This window comes from Ostrinia nubilalis, chromosome 15 (assembly GCF_963855985.1).
Source record: "Ostrinia nubilalis chromosome 15, ilOstNubi1.1, whole genome shotgun sequence".
Taxonomy (NCBI): domain Eukaryota; kingdom Metazoa; phylum Arthropoda; class Insecta; order Lepidoptera; family Crambidae; genus Ostrinia; species Ostrinia nubilalis.
Window position 1 is genome coordinate 3,769,297 of NC_087102.1, and position 20,763 is coordinate 3,790,059.

The window sequence follows — 20,763 nt, forward strand, 5'->3', positions numbered from 1 at the left end:
ATAGGTACATGCTCTATCTATACAATTTTCTAAGAGGATCGAACTTTATTAGTACACTTGTTACCCGTTACGTTACCTCCTGTAATGTGTATTTAAAAACAGCTTTTCTGCCCATAAATCAAGATAATGATTGTGTCAGTCACCGAAGTACTTACTGGTAACCCCAACACTCCAGAGCAGGGCACATGTGGGTAGGTCTCCTCGGGCAGGTGTACAGGATCCTCAGGTCCATCGGGAGGAGGTCCACATCGTGAAAGACCAGGCAGTCCCAGTTGCCGAACCTCTGGGTCTCTAGGTAGCCGATATTGTACAACGCGCCTTTATTGAATTTGTGCTTATCTGGTGAAACATTTAACTGTGAGTAAACCTTACTTTTTCTGACAAGATCTTCGTAATAATTTACAGAAAATGTTAACAAGATAATCTTTTAACATATTTCAATCAGACTTTAAGGCATTTAATTAAGTTTTGATCAGATACAAGAGGCAAACACTTACCGTATTGTTCAATGACGAAAATTCGATATTGTAGGAGTTGTTTTTGCAGAAATGGATGAATATGCCTCAGGAATTTGGACAAATTGGTCGTTCTATTTCTAGAACAAACAGGAATTGTTTAATCAATCTTCTAGCAAGTATTTCCATACTGGTATTCCTAGTAGAAGTAAAATAAATCCTTACTTAGGATTCTTGAAGTCAAAAATAAAATCATCATCATCATCTTTTTAGCAATTTCAGCCATATAAGTTTTAAGATGTTCACTGCTGAACATAGGCATCCTGCAATGATTTGCAGATTCAGATTAGCTGGTTGGTAGCGGACTGCATCCAGCGTCTTCCTGCTATCATAATGCCGTCTGTCCACCTCGTGTGTAGACGTCTTACTTTGCGTTACGTTAAGTATCTAGGTTTCTTACCGAAATGGAACCAAAATAGCCACTTTATGCCTCGACCGGCAGTGCGGGGGTGCATAGAAGCCACCAGGCCTGACTCCCAGTCGCAGTCTCTCCACGTTACGTGGCGTTATGTACGACCGGTCGACGCGGATTCTACCTGTATATATAATTAGATATTTAGAGAAGACAACACGCTCATCAAGCTAACTACTGTTACATATTATAGTTAAATTACAGTGCAATTTATTGCTAATCTCTATCACCCTTTTCAAGGAATAAATAGGTCGAGTATCCCAATCACCCTGTATAAATAGTTGTATGTAATAGGTATTATTTTGCAACAATAACGTGCTGTCGTGCGTCAGAAGGGGTACCTAATTTTAAAGATTTGCTACATGGAACATTGCTTTTTAATTTTATAGATATTATTGGTGAAGTCTGGTCGCCGAGCACGTAGAATTTCGTCCAACGACCCCAAGATCAATGAGTGTGCGAGCGTGCCAGCAATATAATTACGCGCGAGTGATAAGGATGGGTAGCTTGGGGTCATTGGACGAAATTGTACGTGCTCGGCGACTGGACTATAGAAGAATTCAAGACTAGTAAAGCAAGGTTTTTATGAAATTCAGGTGTAAAAGTAAACTGGGGATATTGAGCTACCTAAATTGGTCTTGTTGAAGAAACATATCGGTGTGTTTTCGGGATAGGGAGGGATAACTTCATTCTTACCTGTAAAACAAAAGTCAAATTGAGTGCAAGTTATTTTTCTGTGCAGGAAAATTTCAGGTATGGGAACAAATAAATTGTATTTTTATGATGCTTGTTTTGTGATTCTCTATGCAAGTTCGATTGAACTTCATGCTCATGTCTATGTATTATAAAGTAAGCAACTACACTAAACTTTTTTAAATATTTGAGTTGGTTTCATAAAAAGTAGAATGAAATTAAGTAAAATATATTTTTCAACTATGTCTTACAATGGTGAAAAAGGAATAATAATAACATTTTATAAATAAAAATACTCACCCACATTTTTCAACGACAAATTCATGGATTTAAATCTTTGGTAAGACATTAAACGGTGATGACCAAGCTTCACTGAAATCAAATTGGTTTTAATACTGCTGCTTACCCCACATTTCAGTCTATCCAAAAAATGGCGTTCAAATATCATCCCGGAACCAAACTCTACGCTATACAAACTTTCATTCACCAATTTCGTCCATCCATCTCTACTACGTTTATTAAAGAGTTTTCGTAATCACACTGTTTTTAGATTTTATCAATAAACTAGCGAGCTAAGAGTGAACAAACTTATCTCTGGAGTCTGGAATCACCCTTGCTGAAAACATCCTAGACTGCATCCCACTTAACATCAGGTGCGATTGTGGTCAAATACCTGCCTTGTATATGCATAAAAAATAAATAAATAAAAAACTGCATTATAGTCCGTTGCGTACTTTCAAAGATGTAGGACTTAATAAGCGTACCTACAGACAGTTAGCGACTTTGTTAAGATAAAATATACGTAATTCAACGTAGGTTCGTTTCATCTACGAAGACGCGCCGCATCATTCTTCCGCTAATGTTTGAGTGTCATCGGTACACGCTAAAATGAGTGCACACGCATACTACAAATACAATAACGACGCTCGGATTGCTTGGATCAAATCCCGCACCCCGCGCTTCCAAAGCAAAAATTTGTGGGGCGCGTCTTCGTGGATGAAATGATGAAACTTACACAACTTACAGTTAAAGGAGAACACAGAGAACAGTATGACATAAAAATAAATAACTTACGTATTACTTCTCTGCGCTTTTTGGGAGTTTTCGTGGCATGGGTTGCACGTTGAGATTTATGATCAATGTTAACATAGTGATGTTGAAGACAAATTACAATAATGCCTATTACGAATATCCAGTGTTTGCAGCCCTTTATATTTGAAGCCACATTCTTCATGGTCACTCAAAAAGCTCTGCAGTAGAAATGTTAAATTGAACTTTATTGTTATCAAATGTGGTGAGGCAAGCTATATTGGGACGTGTATAAGTGCCCTAAAAAGAGCTTACCTATACATCAACAAATAATGAATTTTAATTTGAAAAGTAGGTATGCACTGCTAACACAATTTACTCACTGTGGCAATGAAATCGATCCAATAAGCATTTCACTTTATTTGTAACTTCTTTACGTTATTTGAACGCATTCCTTTTTTGTTGCAAACAAACAGGTTGTTATTGTCGGCGTTAATGTTAGTTAACATTACTGAGTTGTGTAATTTTCTAAGGTTCTTAGGAAAGTGGGTGTACAGGCCTATATCCCGTAGGCACCACGGGATTTACACATGTTTATGTTAATGAGAAAGTAGGTACTCGTGTTACCAGAATTTGTAAAGAGATGTTTCTTTAAGATTGTATGTCCATTGAATATTTCATTTAAGATACTTATGCCCGTATTCACAAACGATGCTTGCTTATGTGAAGCAGCAAATCGAACGCACAGCGTTGAATAGAGCTCGTAATTAGTTCATGTGTCACCCTGTGCGTCCATGGGCACTGCGAGACTTCATAGTAATATTTGTGAATACGGACGTTAGTGCCTTCTTATAAGACGTAGAGAGATGCGTTTGTTGAATCATCCCGTGTTTAGACTATTTATTGAGGTAGAAAGTAGTAAGACAACTTTCTAGAGAAGATATAATTATACTAATCCACTAAAGTCTAAACTCCTATGACTCAGAGCATGCATTCATGCCCGTTTTCACCATCAATCCCTAATTTTTAAGTGACTCCTATGAAAATAATAATTATGTGTTAGGTACCATCACTTAGAAATTAGGGATTGTTGGTGAAAACGGGCATCAAACCCGCGACCGCAGAAACGTTAGGACCACTAGGTCGGCAAATTGATCAATACCTACTTTCCAAAACAATGTCTTTAAAAATGCAAACATCCCCGTGTTTTCATTTCACGTTGAATTCTCACAGCGAGTGAAGGTGCGCGTGCGACACTCGTGTCTGTAGTGTGGTGTTTACTTGGTGATGGTTAAAATAAAATGTTCCGATTAATACTTTTTAAGAGGATATTGAAGAGCATCAAGACACAGTACCTTGGGTCAAGTAAGTGTCTAAAGTTTTGCATATGTACTTACCTAATTATTGTGTGTACAATTATCTTAAAAGATAGTAATATTATATTTATCTCATAAGATAGAGCCCTATCTTACAAACAAACGAACAGCGGAGTTTTAAATAGTAATTTCAGAACCATCGCTGGCTGAACATAAATTTAAAATACAATCAATTAAAACATTAATAAAGCGCACTTAAGCTTTTTTATGCATTTATTTAATTTAATGCTACATAAAAATTACTACTTATTTTGCATTAACAAAAATCACACTCGTAATGAAACTCGTAAAAACAGTTTTTAGAACCGAATAGCAAAAAAATAATAATCCATTCGTCATCATTATCATCATCAACAGCCCTTTACAGTCCACTGTTGGACTATGAGCCTCCTCCACTATAGTGGAGGGTTTTGCCATAATCCCCATACTTGGCAGGCGGGTTGGAGATAGCAGTTTAAAAGATTGATGTTTTTCAAAGAGCGTGTGGTGACGGCAGAGTCGAATACATTTGTCACCAACCCCTACTCTTATAGCGGGTGTCGTAAGAGGCGACTTAGGGACTATATATCATACAGAGAATAATCCATAAATTAAGTCGCATTTGTTCACCTAGGTGAATTAATTCCTAGGTGAACAAAGGCGACTGCTTCAGTCTTCCTTCAGTCAGTTCAGTGATATCACCTGGGTAAAAATGGTTAAGTTCCGAGGTGAAATGAGGATACTAAAAAATCTACTTTGTTCACCCAAGTGAACAAAGTGGGATAACCCTAAAGACTGTTTCTATTAAGTCAAAGTCAAAATTTCTTTATTTGTGTAGACTATTGTTAATAGTACTTACAATTCGCCAAATATTTTGCTTTTAAGAAGCCTCTACATGTCTCATAATCTTTTTGCTGAGAAGAAGCGCCGCAACAAACTCAGTCACCACTGTCTGCTGATAAATAAATAGAAATAGCAGTAGTAGGTACATTATTGATTCAGGAGCAGTTCTCTGAATTTACCACGCATTCTTGTATGGTGTATCTTATAAGAATGGGTACTTATACAAAATTGCTTATAGACAAGGTAGTGACGTCATCTATCGATATTTACGACGATTGACGTCATCTATAGATATCTAGACTTACAAATAAGATTATTGTTTTCAGAACATGAACGCGCGCCATTATCCCTGCACGAGTGCCTGGACTCTCCCCCGTCTAAAACAGGGTACAGACGCAGCTGGTTCCTGGTTTTTCTCCTGGCTCCCCTGGCGTATTACCTGGTCGTCGCATGTATTGACACCACACCTGTGACACATACTAATCAAATGTACGTAAACCACGAGCTGGAAGATGTAGCGCGGGCAGGTCTCCTACTACGTGGACCGTAAGGTCGCGGGAGGTGCCTGGACGCGAGCGGCGCAGGACCGGTCTTTATGGAAATCCTTGGGAAGGTCTTTGTCCAGCAGTGGACGTCTTTCGGCTGAAACATACGAAACCAGTAATTTTGGGCATAACTTGTATAAGAATCTTGTACCTGTTCTATATGTCTAGCGCTTAAATTGAAATTCAAATTCAATAATTTATTTCGTAGAATACATAATTACGTGCTCGTTAACTCAGTAGCCTCAGTTAACTCAGTTCCATAACTCAGGTGCCTGAGTTATGGAAGCGGCACGGGAGGGTGTTTTTGTAACGTCAGCCAGACTTCAGATCTTCAGGTTAATATGCTCTATCACGTCTCAAAATGTCAATGTCACTCCTCTCGTGTTGCTCTCAAACCTCAGGCACTGAGTTAAGGCTAGACCTATAAAGAAGAACGGTCTTAAAAAAAACTGAGGTATGTCTCGTTACTGTCGGGTCTGGGTTTTTTTTTCTATAGGGCGTGACCGTTCTTGTTTAAAAACGAATGTTAATGTAGTTGATAGAGATAGATAGTACCATCTTACCAAAATCATTTTCATGTAAAATGTTGCTAAGACGAACCGTATGAACCTTGCACTGTGAAAAAGTTATCAGATCTCGTGTAGAGCCAAGCTTCTAATCAGGGCCGTCCTAACCTACTAGGGGCCCTGGGCACTTAAGGATCAAGGGGGGCCCATATCATCTGGAGAAAGGTCTTTTGAGTAGACAGGGGGCCCCCTCAGTCGCGGGGCCCTGGGCACGTGCCCAAAGTGCCCAGTGGGAAAGAGGGGCCTGCTTCTAATTACACTTTAGTCAAAATATGTGGCATAGTCGTTTCGTTGTCATCAACATGGTAAGGCTACTACATAATATACGTATTTCAGATATAACCTCATATTTATTTTGATTTTAGGTCCGAGATGGAACAAGAACAACATTCGTTTATGTCCGTGCCTGTAAGCTTCAATTCGGTGTTTCTGTTGCGTCAAGAAAGTAAGTGCTGTAGGGAAAAACCGGCTAGAGTTCGATAGATTATTAACAATTTAAACGCCCGTATTCACAAACAATGCTTGCTTAAGTGAAGCGGCAAATCGAACGCACAGCGTTGAATAGAGCTCTGTGATTGGTTCGTCACCCGGGCGAAAGACTATTATCACTGAAAAACGAACATCGTACTACGAACCTACTCCTAGACCCGTAGTATGGTCTACGTAGCAGGCGCATCTGTAGCATTGCTACTACAGCTACGAGTGATTTGTAGAATTTCGCATCTGTAGCATTGCTACAACTACGAGTATCTCGTAGCAGGCCGCATCCGTAGCATTGCTAAAGCTATAAGTGCTTCGTAGCAAGTCGTTTCGTAGCATTGCTACAGCTACCAGTACTTCATAGCAGGTCGCATCTGTAGCATTGTTACAGCTACGAGTATTTCGTAGCAGACGCATCTGTAATGTATTGCTACAACTACGAGTGCTTCGTAGCAGGTTGCATCTGTAGCATTGCTTCAGCTATGAGCAATTCGTAGCAGGTCGCATCCGTAGCATTGCTACAGCTTCGTGTATTTCGTAGCAGGCGCATCCGTAGTGTATTGTTAAGAATGTAGTTTTTTCTCATTTTCCGCTCTGCTCTGTAGTTTGCGTTTCGTTACGTACAGTCGTCTCAGCACATCAGATTCTAAATATTTGTTACAAAATAGCCCCTATTATTCGATATTATAATATTTAGCTTAATGAACGTCATCTGTACCTACCTACATAGCGATTTTTTTCAGCTAACATCACTAGTCGTATTCTACCAAAGAAAAGAAAGAAGAATTCATCTTTCTTGGCGCGTATTCCGGCTAGAAATGAAAAAAATGACTTTTCCAATGGTACGTTACTTTAATTACGTGCTTGATGTGATTTTAAAATATCATAAGCTATTTGTTTTTATTTTGGTAGATTTTCATAAACTCTATGATTTTAGTGCTTATGTTTAGCCCTACTAAACATCCGTATCATATAATTTAAACATAATTCTCTGCTTTGAAATTTATAAGTCGAACTTAACGCCTTTAGGTGAAATATTTTCAGAAGTAATGCCAAGTGTAGTAGCCGTACTCTACTTGTTTTTATTATCAATTTTATTGTGTAGGTCATTTAAATACTAATCACGTTTATTACGATATTTTCTTTTGCAGATACCAGAAAAGGATCAAAGAAATACCAGCCAGTATGTCCTTCAGTTACACGCCCAGTACAAGGTAAGTAAGTACCGTAATTATCATCATCATCATTGCAGCCACAGGACATCCACTGCTGAACATAGGCCTCCCCTAATGATAGCCATAATGGCCGGTTGGTGGCGTCCTGCATCCAGCGCCTTCCTGCTACCTTTATGAGGTCGTCGGTCCACCTTGTGGGTGGACGTCCTACGCTGCGCTTTCCGGTACGTGGCCTCCACTCCCGAACCTTTCCTCCTCCTCCAGAAGTACGATAATACGAGTAGGTAGATTACTTATTATACAGTGTGAGTCACGTTAAAGTGTACATATGAAAATAGATGAAACTAGACCTATTTTTATCGACAAAAAATAGGTCAAAAAATTTTTGAGATTTTTTTTAAATTTTTTATAGATTTTTTTTTCTTCCAATTACTTATTGAAAAGAAAACGTAATAACTTTTAAACTAAGCGGTATATCCCGATAAAATAAAAACAGTAATAATGCTAAATAACAGGCGATATTAAAAAATACATAAAATACACAAAAAAGGCCAACAAATAATAAAAAATGATACTTTTTGAAAAAAAATTGCTTTTAAATTCGTGTTTTTTTTTGTTATTTGATAAATTTCTCCAAAAAATGCCCCTATAACCGGTGGTTTTTATTATTTTGTATTATTCTCGATCGTATTACCCTGGTAAAACCAAAAATTGCATGTCTCTATCCCTATCACAACGTTTGCAATGATCGTTGGCGCGCCATTCAACGCTTCGTTAATAACGAAACTGAAAATGGCTCTAGATTTTTAATTTTGATAAAGACAAGTTAGATTTCAAATAAAAACAAAAGATTTCGAAGTAAAATAAGCATTTTAGTTAAAATTAAAATTGTCTCTACCTGTAGCGGAGTATAATGTTGTGGCAGGCCTTTGTTCAAACGATCATAGCAAATGTTGTGATAGGGATAGAGACATGCGATTTTTGGTTTTACAAAGATAATACGATAGAGAATAATACAAAGTAATAAAAACCACCTGTTATAGGGGCATTTTTTGGAGAAATTTATCAAATAACCAAAAAAACACGAATTTTTAAGCAGATTTTTTTCAAAAAGTATCGTTTTTTATTATTTGTTGGCATTTTTTGTGTATTTTATGTATCTTTTTAGCATCGCCTGTTATTTAGCATTATTACTGTTTTTATTTTATCAGGATATACCGCTTAGTTTAAAAGTTATTACGTTTTCTTTACAATAAGTAAATGGAAGAAAAAAAATTCTATAAAAAATTAAAAAAAAATCTCAAAAATTTTTTGACCTCTTTTTTGTCGATAAAAATAGGTCTAGTTTCATCTATTTTCATATGTACACTTTAACGTGACTCACACTGTATTAATTTATCAGTTTTAGAACGCGGGCCGAAGTTAAATAAATTAAATAACACAATAAATAGGTACTTACATACTCACTGCTCATATGTTTTATTTTGCAATTGTCATTCCTGAAATCGTCGGTTAACTTATAACTGAAGAATAAACTTGTCATTTTGACATATTTCCCATACTGAAACTGTCAATGTGCCAAACTTATTCTTCAGTTAAAAGTTATCCGACGATGGTAAAATCTGCTTAAAGGGCGCCTGTATTTATGCTTGTAACAACGAAGTTTAATATTTTTCAGGTTCTTATGAAACTGATGATTATATTTTTAATCAATATAACCTGACAGGAGTTGTATATTATCGGAACCAGCTCTCGAAGGGAGGGTACTACGAATCACCGCTGTGCCGGGCTCGACACAGGATTGCAGTTATTGTGCCTTACAGGTAGATTAGTATCTGTCTAAATAAAGTAAATATGTATATAAAAATAAATAACGCCCGTATTCACAAACATTACTATGAGGCCTCTCAGTGCGTAGTATAGGACGCACAGGGTGACACACGAACCAATCACAGAGCTCTATTCAATCGATTGCGTTCGATTTGCTGCTTCACCTAAGCAAGCATAGTTTGTGAATACGGGCGTAAGTATTAAGTACCTACATGAGTAAACATTCTTGACTGACTTGTATTTTAAAACTATTTAAAGTACCATCTTACCTATTTACTTTTAATTTGTAGAAATCGAGAGAGGAATTTGGTCGTGTTTCTATATGTGATGCATCCATTTTTGATCGAACAAGGATTAGAATATAGGATTTTTGTTATAGAGCAAAATGGTAAGCGACGTTTTTTGTTTTATCTAAATGGACTAAATAGTTCCAAATTATTTTTAATAGAACCGAGTGATATTGAAAGGAACTTGTGTAAATAGTTACCTATCTTAAGTATTTGTTTTTCTATCATTATCATTATCACTTCAGCCACAGGACGTTCACTGCTGATCATAGGCATCCCCCAATGATTTCCACATCGCCCGGTTGGTAGCGGTTTGCATCCAGCGCCTTCATGCTACCTTTTTAAAGGTCGTCGGTATATCTTGTGGTTGGACGTCCCACGCTCCACTCCAAAACCTCGCTGTCCCATTGACCGTCAGTTCTGATGATCTGTGATGTCGATTCTATGTCTTTACCGAAATTGGAATACTCTTACGCTTGCACCCTACTATGGTGTAAGTGTGTTTAAATATCTAAAATTGGTGGGGTATCCATTCACTGTTTCTGTTACATGCTCGCTCATTTGAAAAACACTATCCAGGGAGAGAACAATTCAACAGGGGTCGCCTTCTGAACGTGGGCTATTTGGAGGCGAAGAAGCACGGCAACTGGGAGTGCATGGTGTTCCACGATGTGGACCTTCTGCCGACCACCGACAGGATAAAATACAGCTGTCCGACTTGGCCGCGACATATGTCCGCGTATGTCATTGGGAGGCCGGAATCGTTTGTATCTATTTATTTTATTTTTAAACAAACTAGGTTCCTCTCCTCTAACTCAGGGGTTCCCTTAGTGGGGGTGTACTCCTTAGGGTGGGCGCAGGGACCTGGAAAGGGGGATGCGAGCCACATAATCCTGCGACCGCTAAGAAAATCCAGACTGCTCGATGCGAAATGGCTGAAAGGCGGGGGTGTCTCAAATAATTTAGGGAACCCCTGCTCTAACTAATCATCATCATCATCTCAGCCATAGGACGTCCACTGCTGAACATAGGCCTCCCCCAATGTTTTCCATGTTGCCCGGTTGGTAGCGGTCTGCGTCCAGCGCCTTCCTGCTTTAATAATAAGGAAAGGAACGATAATGTACCTACATACAAATTTCAAGAACCTTCGATAGTTTCATTTCGTTTGGTTTCAGCCAAATGACATCCGCTGCTGGACAAAGGCCTCCCCCTAATTTCCATAACGACCGGTCTTGCGGTGCCCGCATCCAGGTACTTCCCGCTACCTTCACTAGATCGTCGGTCCACCTAGTCCACCACCTTCTATTCCTTCAAGAAATGTAGTCACATTGAGTGATGCGATGATATTATTTTATGTATTTTTCATTTTCAGAGAAAATTACAAAAGTCACTATGGCGGCGTATCTGTAATGACTCCGAGTCAATTTGAAAAGGTGAACGGGTATTCCAACCGTTACTGGGGGTGGGGCGGGGAGGACACTGATATGTTCTGGAGGTAAGTTGCAGAGGAAGAAGCAGAACATTAATAAAATTGTGTAACGGCCCTCCAAACAGTATTGTATTATCTGTGCTCTGACGCTCGGATTCGCATTTGGCGGGCTTGAGGTTCGCGGGTTCGCGCGCTCACCCGGCGCGCTCTTTTCAACGGCCGCCGCGCTTTGTGATCCGCGGAACTCGACCTTATTGTCCAGTCGCGTCCATCGCCTCGACGCGTGCGAACGAGCTATCGTTTTAATGGTTATTATTGTAAATCCGCCATTACAATTGCGCCCAACGAGTGGCCTCGCGTTCTAAGTTCGAGAACGTTCGAGAGAAACCACAAGTACCGCGACCCCAGTGAGTCGTGTTGATTGAAAATTGTGTTGAAGTGAGAAAATGCCACCGAAGACACGCCGAGGCACGGCCAAAGATAGCCAAGAAGAGGAGAGATATTATTCCAGCGATGACGAAAACGACGACGCGACTGTGATCGCGGGGCCCGGCGCCGCCATACCCGCCCGCGAAGCTTCGGCGACGACGCCGACTACTACCAGCCGCAACGACGTCATCGGCATCACAGAGGACCAGTTGGCGAGACTGATCACCAATGTCATCAGAGGTTTACCGACTCCGACCCCGGCCGGCGACCTACACGGGCCGCCGCCGGCGACTCCGACCCGAGTTACCGACCCCGCGGCAACGACCGCGACCGCGCCGCAAGGCGGCAACTTCACACGGTGCACCGCACGCTTCGACGGTGCCACCCGGAGCGCCGAGGTACTGGAGGCGTTCATCGAGAACATCGTCGTGTACAAAGAGTGCGCCGCAGTGAGTGACGAACACGCGCTGCGCGGCCTGGCCATGTTGCTGACCGGAGACGCCGCCGTGTGGTGGCAGGGCGTACGGACCACCGTGACGACCTGGGACGACGCGATACGCCGGCTACGCTTCATGTACGGCGCCCCTCGTCCCGCCTACCGCGTGTTCCGGGACATTTTCGCCTCGGAACAAGGCGAAGAAAACGCCGATTCGTTTATATCGCGAGTGCGCGCTAATCTCTCGAGATTACCATACAAACTGGATGAAGAAGTGCAAGTTGACATCGTGTACGGCCTACTTAATAATGACATTAAAAAATTAGTGCCGCGTAACAATATTGTTAACCTTGATAGTTTACTCGCGCAGGCGAGGTGTGTTGAAGATATTTCGCGTGAATCCAATACCACGATACATGTTAACCCATCCCGTGCTCAGTCTAGTTATGTTGACAACAATCATAATAGCACGGCCTCTTCTAGTACGAACACAGCGAAACCTATACGTAATCGTCCACGTTGTAATGTCTGTAAGCGTTTTGGGCACGTCACCGATGAATGTAGATCGAAATCTACACCTGCTAAAGCGAATGTTTCACCACCTGTTCTTAATAACCGACCGGCAGGTAAGTTGTATTGTTATGGATGCGGTCAGGAAGGTACAGTGCGCTCTAAATGTACCACTTGTGCGAATAAAAGTGCGAGTGTGAGTAGGGAAAGTAACAAAGTTGACTTTCAGAATGTTATTGTTGACAACACGCGCGCCGTGCGCCCACTGGTTAACATCACGGTGGCCGGCCGCGCGGGTGTCGCGATGCTGGATACCGGCGCTACTCACTCCGTGGCTAGCCCTGGACTGTACGCGATCCTTCTGGAGAATGGTGTTAAGTTTCACGCCGCACGTCACACAGTAGGACTCGCCGATGGAACCTCGCAGGTACGAGATGTTTTGATTTGTAATACCGCCGTTGTGCTGGCTGGACGCAGCATACCTACCACTTTCTACGTGATACTTGGGGCTGAGAATCGTACCCTCCTCGGTCATGATTTCATAGTGCGCGCTGACGTCATGTTAGATGTACCACAACGTAGCTGGAGTTTTTCCGATTTACCTGAACAGAAGTTTTCTTTTGTAGATACTTACGACCTGCTGTCACCAGCGCCCCCGCCGACCGCCGACGCCGCAGAGCTGATGCGCCTCGATGCCGCGGCCCTGACGCTGAGAGATGACGAGGGTTGTAAGCTGTCACCTGTTCAGCGAAGACAATTGAACGAGCTGCTAGCGCGCCGCGCCGACCGCTTCGCCGAGGTTGGCCCACCTACCAGCTACGCTACGCACCGGATCCGGGTCGATGAGAGGCAAGAACCTATCGCCTCACCGCCCTACCGCTTGTCACAAGGCAAGAAGGAGATCCTGGAAGAAGAGCTTCAGAAGATGCTGCAGGCTGATATTATTGAAGAGTGTGAGTCCCCCTGGGCTTCGAACGTGGTTCTTGTCAACAAGAAAGATGGTGGAGTACGCTTGTGCGTAGATTACCGCAAGCTGAACGCCGTGACAGAACCCGACCGGTACCCGCTGCCCAGGATTGAGGACGTTCTTCATGCAGCCAAGACCACCAGCTTCATGACAACGCTAGATCTTCAATCTGGCTATTTTCAAGTGGCCGTCGCTGATGAGAGCCGTGACGTCACCGCCTTCGTTACGCCGTCCGGTACCTATTGTTTCAAGAGGATGCCGATGGGACTTCGCAACTCTGGCGCCACGTTCCAGCGACTGATCGACAGATTCAAAACGAACCTGTTCGTTAACGGAGATAATGCTGAGCCAAAGGACAGAGGAGGAGGCACCGCTGCTATGCAGAAAAGGAGGCCTGTAAACGTCCTAGCGTATCTCGACGATATAATTATATTATCAGAATCGTTCTTTGGACACCTAGAAGACCTTGAAGCAGTACTCGACAGGTTAGAGAAGTTCAACTTGCGCGTGAACAGGAAGAAAAGCTGCTTCGCCCGAGACTCTGTCAAGTTCCTGGGCCATATCATCGTGCCTGGAGGCCTACGGGCCGACCCGGAGAAGACATCAGCGATCGCAGACATGCCTGCCCCGAAGAATGAAAGACAGCTGAAGGGTTTCCTGGCCACATCCAGCTGGTTCCGGCGGTTTATACCAGACTACGCTGCTGTTGCTAAGCCGCTGACTGACCTCCTCAAGAAGAACAGCACCTGGGTGTGGAACGAAGAACAGCAAGCTGCATTCAACAAGATCAAGGAGCTCCTCGTCACCGCGCCGATACTGCGCCAGGCGGACGAGACGAAGCCTTTTACCCTGAGGACGGATAGCAGCGGGTACTGCCTCGGAGCCGCTCTGATGCAGGGGGAGGGCCCCGACGAGAGGCCCGTAGAATACGCCAGCCGTCTCCTAGGACCTGCAGAACGAAACTACACGACCACCGAGCGAGAAGCCCTTGCCGTCGTCTGGGCGGTGACCAAATTTAGAGGCTACATCGAGGGATCGGAAGTCGTCGTGAAGACAGACCATCAACCCCTGCGCTGGTTGATGAGCTTAAAATCACCCAGCGGCCGCCTGGCGAGGTGGGCGCTGACGCTCCAGGCGTATAACTTGCAGATCCAGTATACGCCCGGGAAGGTTAACGTCATAGCCGACGCACTGAGCCGCCCCGCCGGTTGCGAAGAAAACCCAGGTGGATGCGAAGTATGCTTGGTGACCGTCGACGTACCGCACAGGACACCAGCTGACGTGCGAGAAAACCAGCTGAAGGACCTCGAGCTGAAGAAGATAATTGAAGACCTGGAAGAGACCGACGATCCATTCAGCGGGAGGAACTGGTCGAACCGAGGATACCTGATATCCGACGGTATACTGTATAGATGCTTACCTGAGTCTGACGATGAAGATTGCACGTGTCTCGTAGTTCCACAGCACGAGAGAGAGCAGATACTCGCCGAGTTACACGACGCTCCAACCGCAGGACACTTCGGCGTCGATCGCACTCTACAACGCATCCGGAGCCGTTACTTCTGGCCAGGCATGAGAGCCTTTGTTACCGAGTACATCAAACGGTGCGTTGCATGTCAGCGTTACAAGGCAGACAACAGGAAGCCGGCCGGACTACTCCAGACCCCTGCTTCAACCCGGAGATTTGAAGTCATCTCTGTGGATTTATTCGGATCCTTACCGAAGACCGCGAAGGGAAACCGCTGGATTTTGATAATTGAAGATGTTTGCAGCCGTTGGGTTGAGCTCTTTGCCCTGGAGAGCGCCACTAGCGCCGAGTGTGCTGAGGTCCTCGTCGCAGAAGTGTTCCTGAGGTACGGAGTTCCCCGACGGATGATCAGCGACAACGGAGTGCAGTTCGTTGGTGAAGTAATGCAGCAGGCTTGTCACGTGATGGGTATCAAACAGTCGCTGACGCCGCTGTACCACCCGGAAGCGAACCCCGTCGAACGCAAGAACCGCGACCTGAAGCCCCAACTGGCGATACTCGTAGGGAAGGACCACACATCGTGGGATGCCCACCTTGCTGCCATCAGGTTCGCGATGAATTCCGCTGTAACGGCGAGTACTGGACATTCACCGGCTTACCTCACCTTCGGGAGAGAGCTGAGAGCCCCGTCTGAAAATGGGGCATGAAATAGGGGCAATGTAGGCAAAAAAGACCTACTAAATATTTTTGATAGCTTATGTTTACTTAATGTAGATAAAATAATTTTGTTCACATTCCCCTACAGTAGAAGCTTGCCACAGGAGGAAAATAATTTAAGATATAAATTGAATTTGACATTGAATACACTGACATATAATCAATGCAAATTCCATGTAATTGACATTAACAATTATTTAAAAAATACATGTTTATTGACAATAGATAAATATAATTATCTAAATAAATATTGTAAAAGACGAATAGCGAATTCGCTATCATATTTTATTAAATATTTAGCCATTAATTTGGCTAGCCAAACTGCTTTTATTGAGCAGAACATGGATGTTCGACCCTTGGAATCTGTTCCAAATCATAATTTAAATTACATCGTAAGACAATAGAGGATAACTCTGGCATACAAAATTCGGGTACAAAGAAATTTAACGGTTTTAATTTAGTGCATCAAAATGTACAAGGCTTCTCCGGCAAAGACTTGGAAATTGAGTTATTTATCCAAGAATTGAATATTCATGTCTTATGTTTAACGGAACATTGGCTCAGGCAATATGAACTAATGCTGAGCATTAATAATTATAAGCTTATTAGTTCATTCACTAGAGAGTTAGCTATTCGTGGAGGGTCACTAATATTAATCAATGATAAATTAAAATGTAAAGAGCGTAAAGATATTGTATCTCTCTCTGTCGAGCGAACTATTGAGCTGTCATGTGCAGAACTGGACGACTATGTTATTGTATGTGTATATAGACCCCCATCTAGTAACTATGAATTATTTGAAACCACAATGGAAGAGGTACTTAGAAGAGTGTGTAATAGTTCAAAGAAAGTAGTTGTATGTGGAGACTTTAATATTAATATAATAGAAGATTCCTCTCTTTCAATACGGTTTTTAAATTTATTCAAATCTTTTAACTTGTTAAATCTTTTCTCTGAACCAACTAGGGTGACTCCAACATCAGCTACTTGCTTAGACAATATATTCTGTAACTGCTTAGTGCTAGAGAAATCAATAATAAATTTTGTTAATTCTGATCATTGCGGTCAAATAGTGTCATTTCAACACCATTTTGTGCCATCGAGCAAGGAAATAGAATATAGACCAGTCACTGCATCCCAGAAAGACAAATTTAAATCTCAAATATCTAATAAGGTCCCACTTTTGCATTATTTTAACTGTAGTATAAATATTTTATATGAGCAATTATTTGAATTAATTAAAAATGAGTTCAATAAAACTTTTCCTAAGAAAACAATTATTATTAAAAACAATAAAACTAAATTCAGTGACTGGGCTACAGTAGGTATTTATATTAGTAGGAAAAAAATGTTTGAATTATATGGTAGAAAAGCCTATAGTAGCGACCCGGACTTTATAGAATATGTAAAAAAATACTCAAAAGTTTTTAAACAAGTTTGTACCATGGCAAAATCTATTTACATACGTGACAAAATTAAAAACTCTGGCAACAAAATTAAAGCTACTTGGAATTGTATTAATAAAGAAACTTGTAGAATTATATCTCGGGATGACACATTCGCATTAAAAATTGATAATAAGTATATTAAATGCAATGATAAGGTAGCAAACGCATTCGAAGGTTACTTCTCAAATGTACCAATCATAACAACAAGCAATCTTAATTCATGTTCATATCAGGCAATGTCTCTTCTCGAGGGTTGTGTTGATGTTTGCAATAGCCCATTAAAATTTAGACAAATAGACCCCATAGTTATTATAAAAACTTTCAAAGAACTAAATATAAAAAAGACAGAGGATATATGGGGCATATCAACAGACATAATAAAACCCATCATTCCTCTTATAGCTCCCCATTTAGCTCATATCTTTAATGAATGTATTAACGAAGGTCAGTTCCCTACCCTGATGAAACATAGTAAAATCATACCATTATTTAAAGCAGGAGACAAAAGTGACCCATCCAACTTTAGACCTATATCGATACTACCTGCGCTCAGTAAAATATTTGAAAAAATTATTTTCAATCAACTACTGTCTCATTTTAACTTAAATAAACTGTTTCATGAAAAACAATATGGGTTCACAAAAGGGAAAAGTACGACCGATGCAGGGGTTGCTCTTATCAAACACATTTTCGATGCTTGGCAGGAGAAAAAGGATGCTATTGGTGTATTTTGTGACTTATCGAAGGCGTTTGACTGTGTTGATCATCAAACTCTGTTATTTAAGCTAGAACATTATGGCGTATCAGGCAAGGCCTTAAGCCTATTACACTCTTACCTCTCAGACAGATTACAAAAAGTAAATATTCACGGAACTAACTCTTCGGGCGCCCCCCTAAAAATGGGAGTGCCCCAAGGCTCAATACTGGGACCATTGCTCTTTCTGATTTATATAAATGATCTACCTTTTTATTCAAAGGGCCTTTGTGAGATAGTATTATTTGCTGATGACACTTCTTTAATTTTTAAAACTGACAGGCGTCAGGAAATATTTGACGACGTGAATAATGCTCTTTCCAAAGTATTAGACTGGTTTACAACTAATAATTTGCTATTAAACGCAAAAAAAACTAAATGTTTAAAATTCACTATGCCTAATGTCAAACAAGTTAATACTAATATTACAGTAAATAATGAACGCATTGAACTGATAAACTCTACTGTCTTTCTAGGTATTACCCTAGACTGTAAATTACAATGGGGCCCCCATATTGCTGCCTTGGCGGGAAGACTTAGTTCAGCTGCCTTTGCGGTGAGAAAGATCAGAAACTTGACTGATGTTGAAACAGCAAGGCTTGTATATTTTAGTTATTTTCATAGTATTATGTCTTATGGTCTTTTACTGTGGGGCTCAGCAGCAGACATAGAATCAATTTTCATTTTACAGAAAAGAGCTGTTCGGGCAATATACGGTCTTAAACCACGTGACTCGCTTAGAGAAGTTTTTAAAGAAATCAATATATTGACTGTGGCTTCGCAATACATATTTGATAACATTATGTATGTCCGTAAACATATACATTTATTTACTAAGAAAAGTGACGTCCACTCATTTAACACGAGACATAAGAATAAACTTGCTGTTCCATCATTTAGGTTGCATAAGATAGGTAATTCATTCTTGGGGAAATGTATTACCATATTTAACAAAATACCACACAACCTTGTCGAATTGCCAATAAACAAATTTAAGATACATATAAAAAATACCCTTATGTCCAAAGGGTACTACAAGGTTCGAGACTATATTGATGACAAGGATGCGTGGTCAGTTCAGTCTGCACATATTTGATGTACTTAAATTTGACTATTCTTACCGTTAGATAATTCCTGGCAATAAGTGGTGACTGAGTTTGTTCCGGCGTTTCTTCTCAGCACTTGCCATATGTTTGTCTCGAAGCGCTGGTAGGGCCCAAAAGATAAGGAGACATGTAAAGTGCCCCATAAGGGCTACCTTTTCTTTTTTTATTATTTTCTATTGACGTTCATAAGTGCCACTTGTGGTCTAAACTGAATAAATATTTTTTGATTTTGATTTTGATTTTGATTTTGACGCGGTGGCTGATATGAAGGCCATCGCGGAGAGCGACAACTTCGTGGCGAGCATCACACCCTACCTGCGGAAGCTGTCCACCGCGCTGCTGGAGGCCCGCGACGTGCACGAGCGCGCGCAGGCCACCCAGAAGGCGTGCGCAGACGAAGGTAGGCGCGCACCCCCGGATTATAAGGTGAGTGACCTTGTTTTGTTAAAGACCCAAGGGCCCAACGACGCCGCACCTGGCCAGACCGCCAAATTCATACCCCGTAGGGATGGACCCTATCGCATTCGCGAGGTTGTTAGTCCTACGACTTACCTGCTGGAGGGGATTAGGAACAGCGAACTTATAGGTCGCTATCACGCATCCAACCTAAGCCCATTCATCGGTGACGTAGAGGCCCCTGTTAGGGAGAAGCGTAGGCGCGGACGCCCACGCAGGTATAGTCCTAGTCCGAACGCGAGGACGCTGTGTTCGAACTAGAGGGGGAGTATGTAACGGCCCTCCAAACAGTATTGTATTATCTGTGCTCTGACGCTCGGATTCGCATTTGGCGGGCTTGAGGTTCGCGGGTTCGCGCGCTCACCCGGCGCGCTCTTTTCAACGGCCGCCGCGCTTTGTGATCCGCGGAACTCGACCTTATTGTCCAGTCGCGCCCATCGCCTCGACGCGTGCGAACGAGCTATCGTTTTAATGGTTATTATTGTAAATCCGCCATTACAATTGTGTTTATCCTACAGTTCCTCTTATGGTGCGTCCACACAGAGCGAACGGGCTCGCGTGGCAAACTTGACATCCTGCTCACCCTGCTCTTGCAGGATGACGAGTTTGCCGCGCGAGCCCGTTCGCCCAGTGTGGACGCACCATTACAAGACAAATGAAGTTTGGCCAGCATTACCTTACTCACACCCACGAAGTAGTCTTAACCCTCTACCAAATACGCTGTATAATGCCCAAGAATATTTATTTATAGTGTTAATGATCTTATTGTTTCAGAATTAAGCATTCAGGTCTTGCTCTGACCAGATATAGCAAATCTATCGCTAAATATATGGCCCTACCACATAAACAGGAACCAGAGAATCCTACAAGGTACTGTACTAGTACCTGTACTGTAACTACTGTACATTGTGGGCTATTAGATGATTTTTTTAAATTTTGTATTATTCCAGAAAGAAACTTCTCAAAACTGCAATGGATGAGAAATCTTACAAAATCGACGGTTTGTCAAACTGCCACTACAAAATAGTATCCAAAACTATGTATCATACATACACACATATTTTAGTCGATATTAATCCTAACAAGACAATGTCATAGGCTCTTAGGAATAAAGTTTCTCGTTTAAACATTTTTTTTATATTACGTGCCTACCACAGTACCTACTTACCTTACCAACTAATTGTATTGATTTCAATTTCCCCGCCAACGTAGCCCGCCAAGAAACTACATTTTGTTTTTTTTTTTTAATATTTTATTCCTAAATAAATCGTGCGTTGAACGGAACGTAATTTAGACAGGCTTGCCACAATGCT

At 41.7% G+C, this 20,763-nt stretch overlaps 1 protein-coding gene and 1 long non-coding RNA gene across 2 annotated transcripts; both read left to right on the forward strand.

Annotated features, from left to right (window-relative positions):
• Positions 1–23: 23 nt before the first annotated feature.
• Positions 24–6,407, forward strand: LOC135078776 (uncharacterized). Its single transcript, XR_010258662.1, has 3 exons — positions 24–357; positions 5,174–5,336; positions 6,324–6,407. It is a non-coding gene; the product is annotated as an uncharacterized LOC135078776 (long non-coding RNA).
• A 780-nt stretch (positions 6,408–7,187) lies between these two features.
• On the forward strand, positions 7,188–20,549 carry LOC135078777 (beta-1,4-N-acetylgalactosaminyltransferase bre-4-like). The gene is made up of 8 exons (XM_063973330.1): positions 7,188–7,280; positions 7,590–7,652; positions 9,292–9,436; positions 9,734–9,831; positions 10,310–10,493; positions 11,103–11,225; positions 20,225–20,320; positions 20,401–20,549. Exons 4-8 carry the CDS (start codon positions 9,771–9,773, stop codon positions 20,546–20,548), a joined length of 612 nt encoding a protein of 203 aa, XP_063829400.1. The 5' UTR covers positions 7,188–7,280; positions 7,590–7,652; positions 9,292–9,436; positions 9,734–9,770; the 3' UTR covers position 20,549.
• The last annotated feature ends 214 nt before the right edge of the window (positions 20,550–20,763 follow it).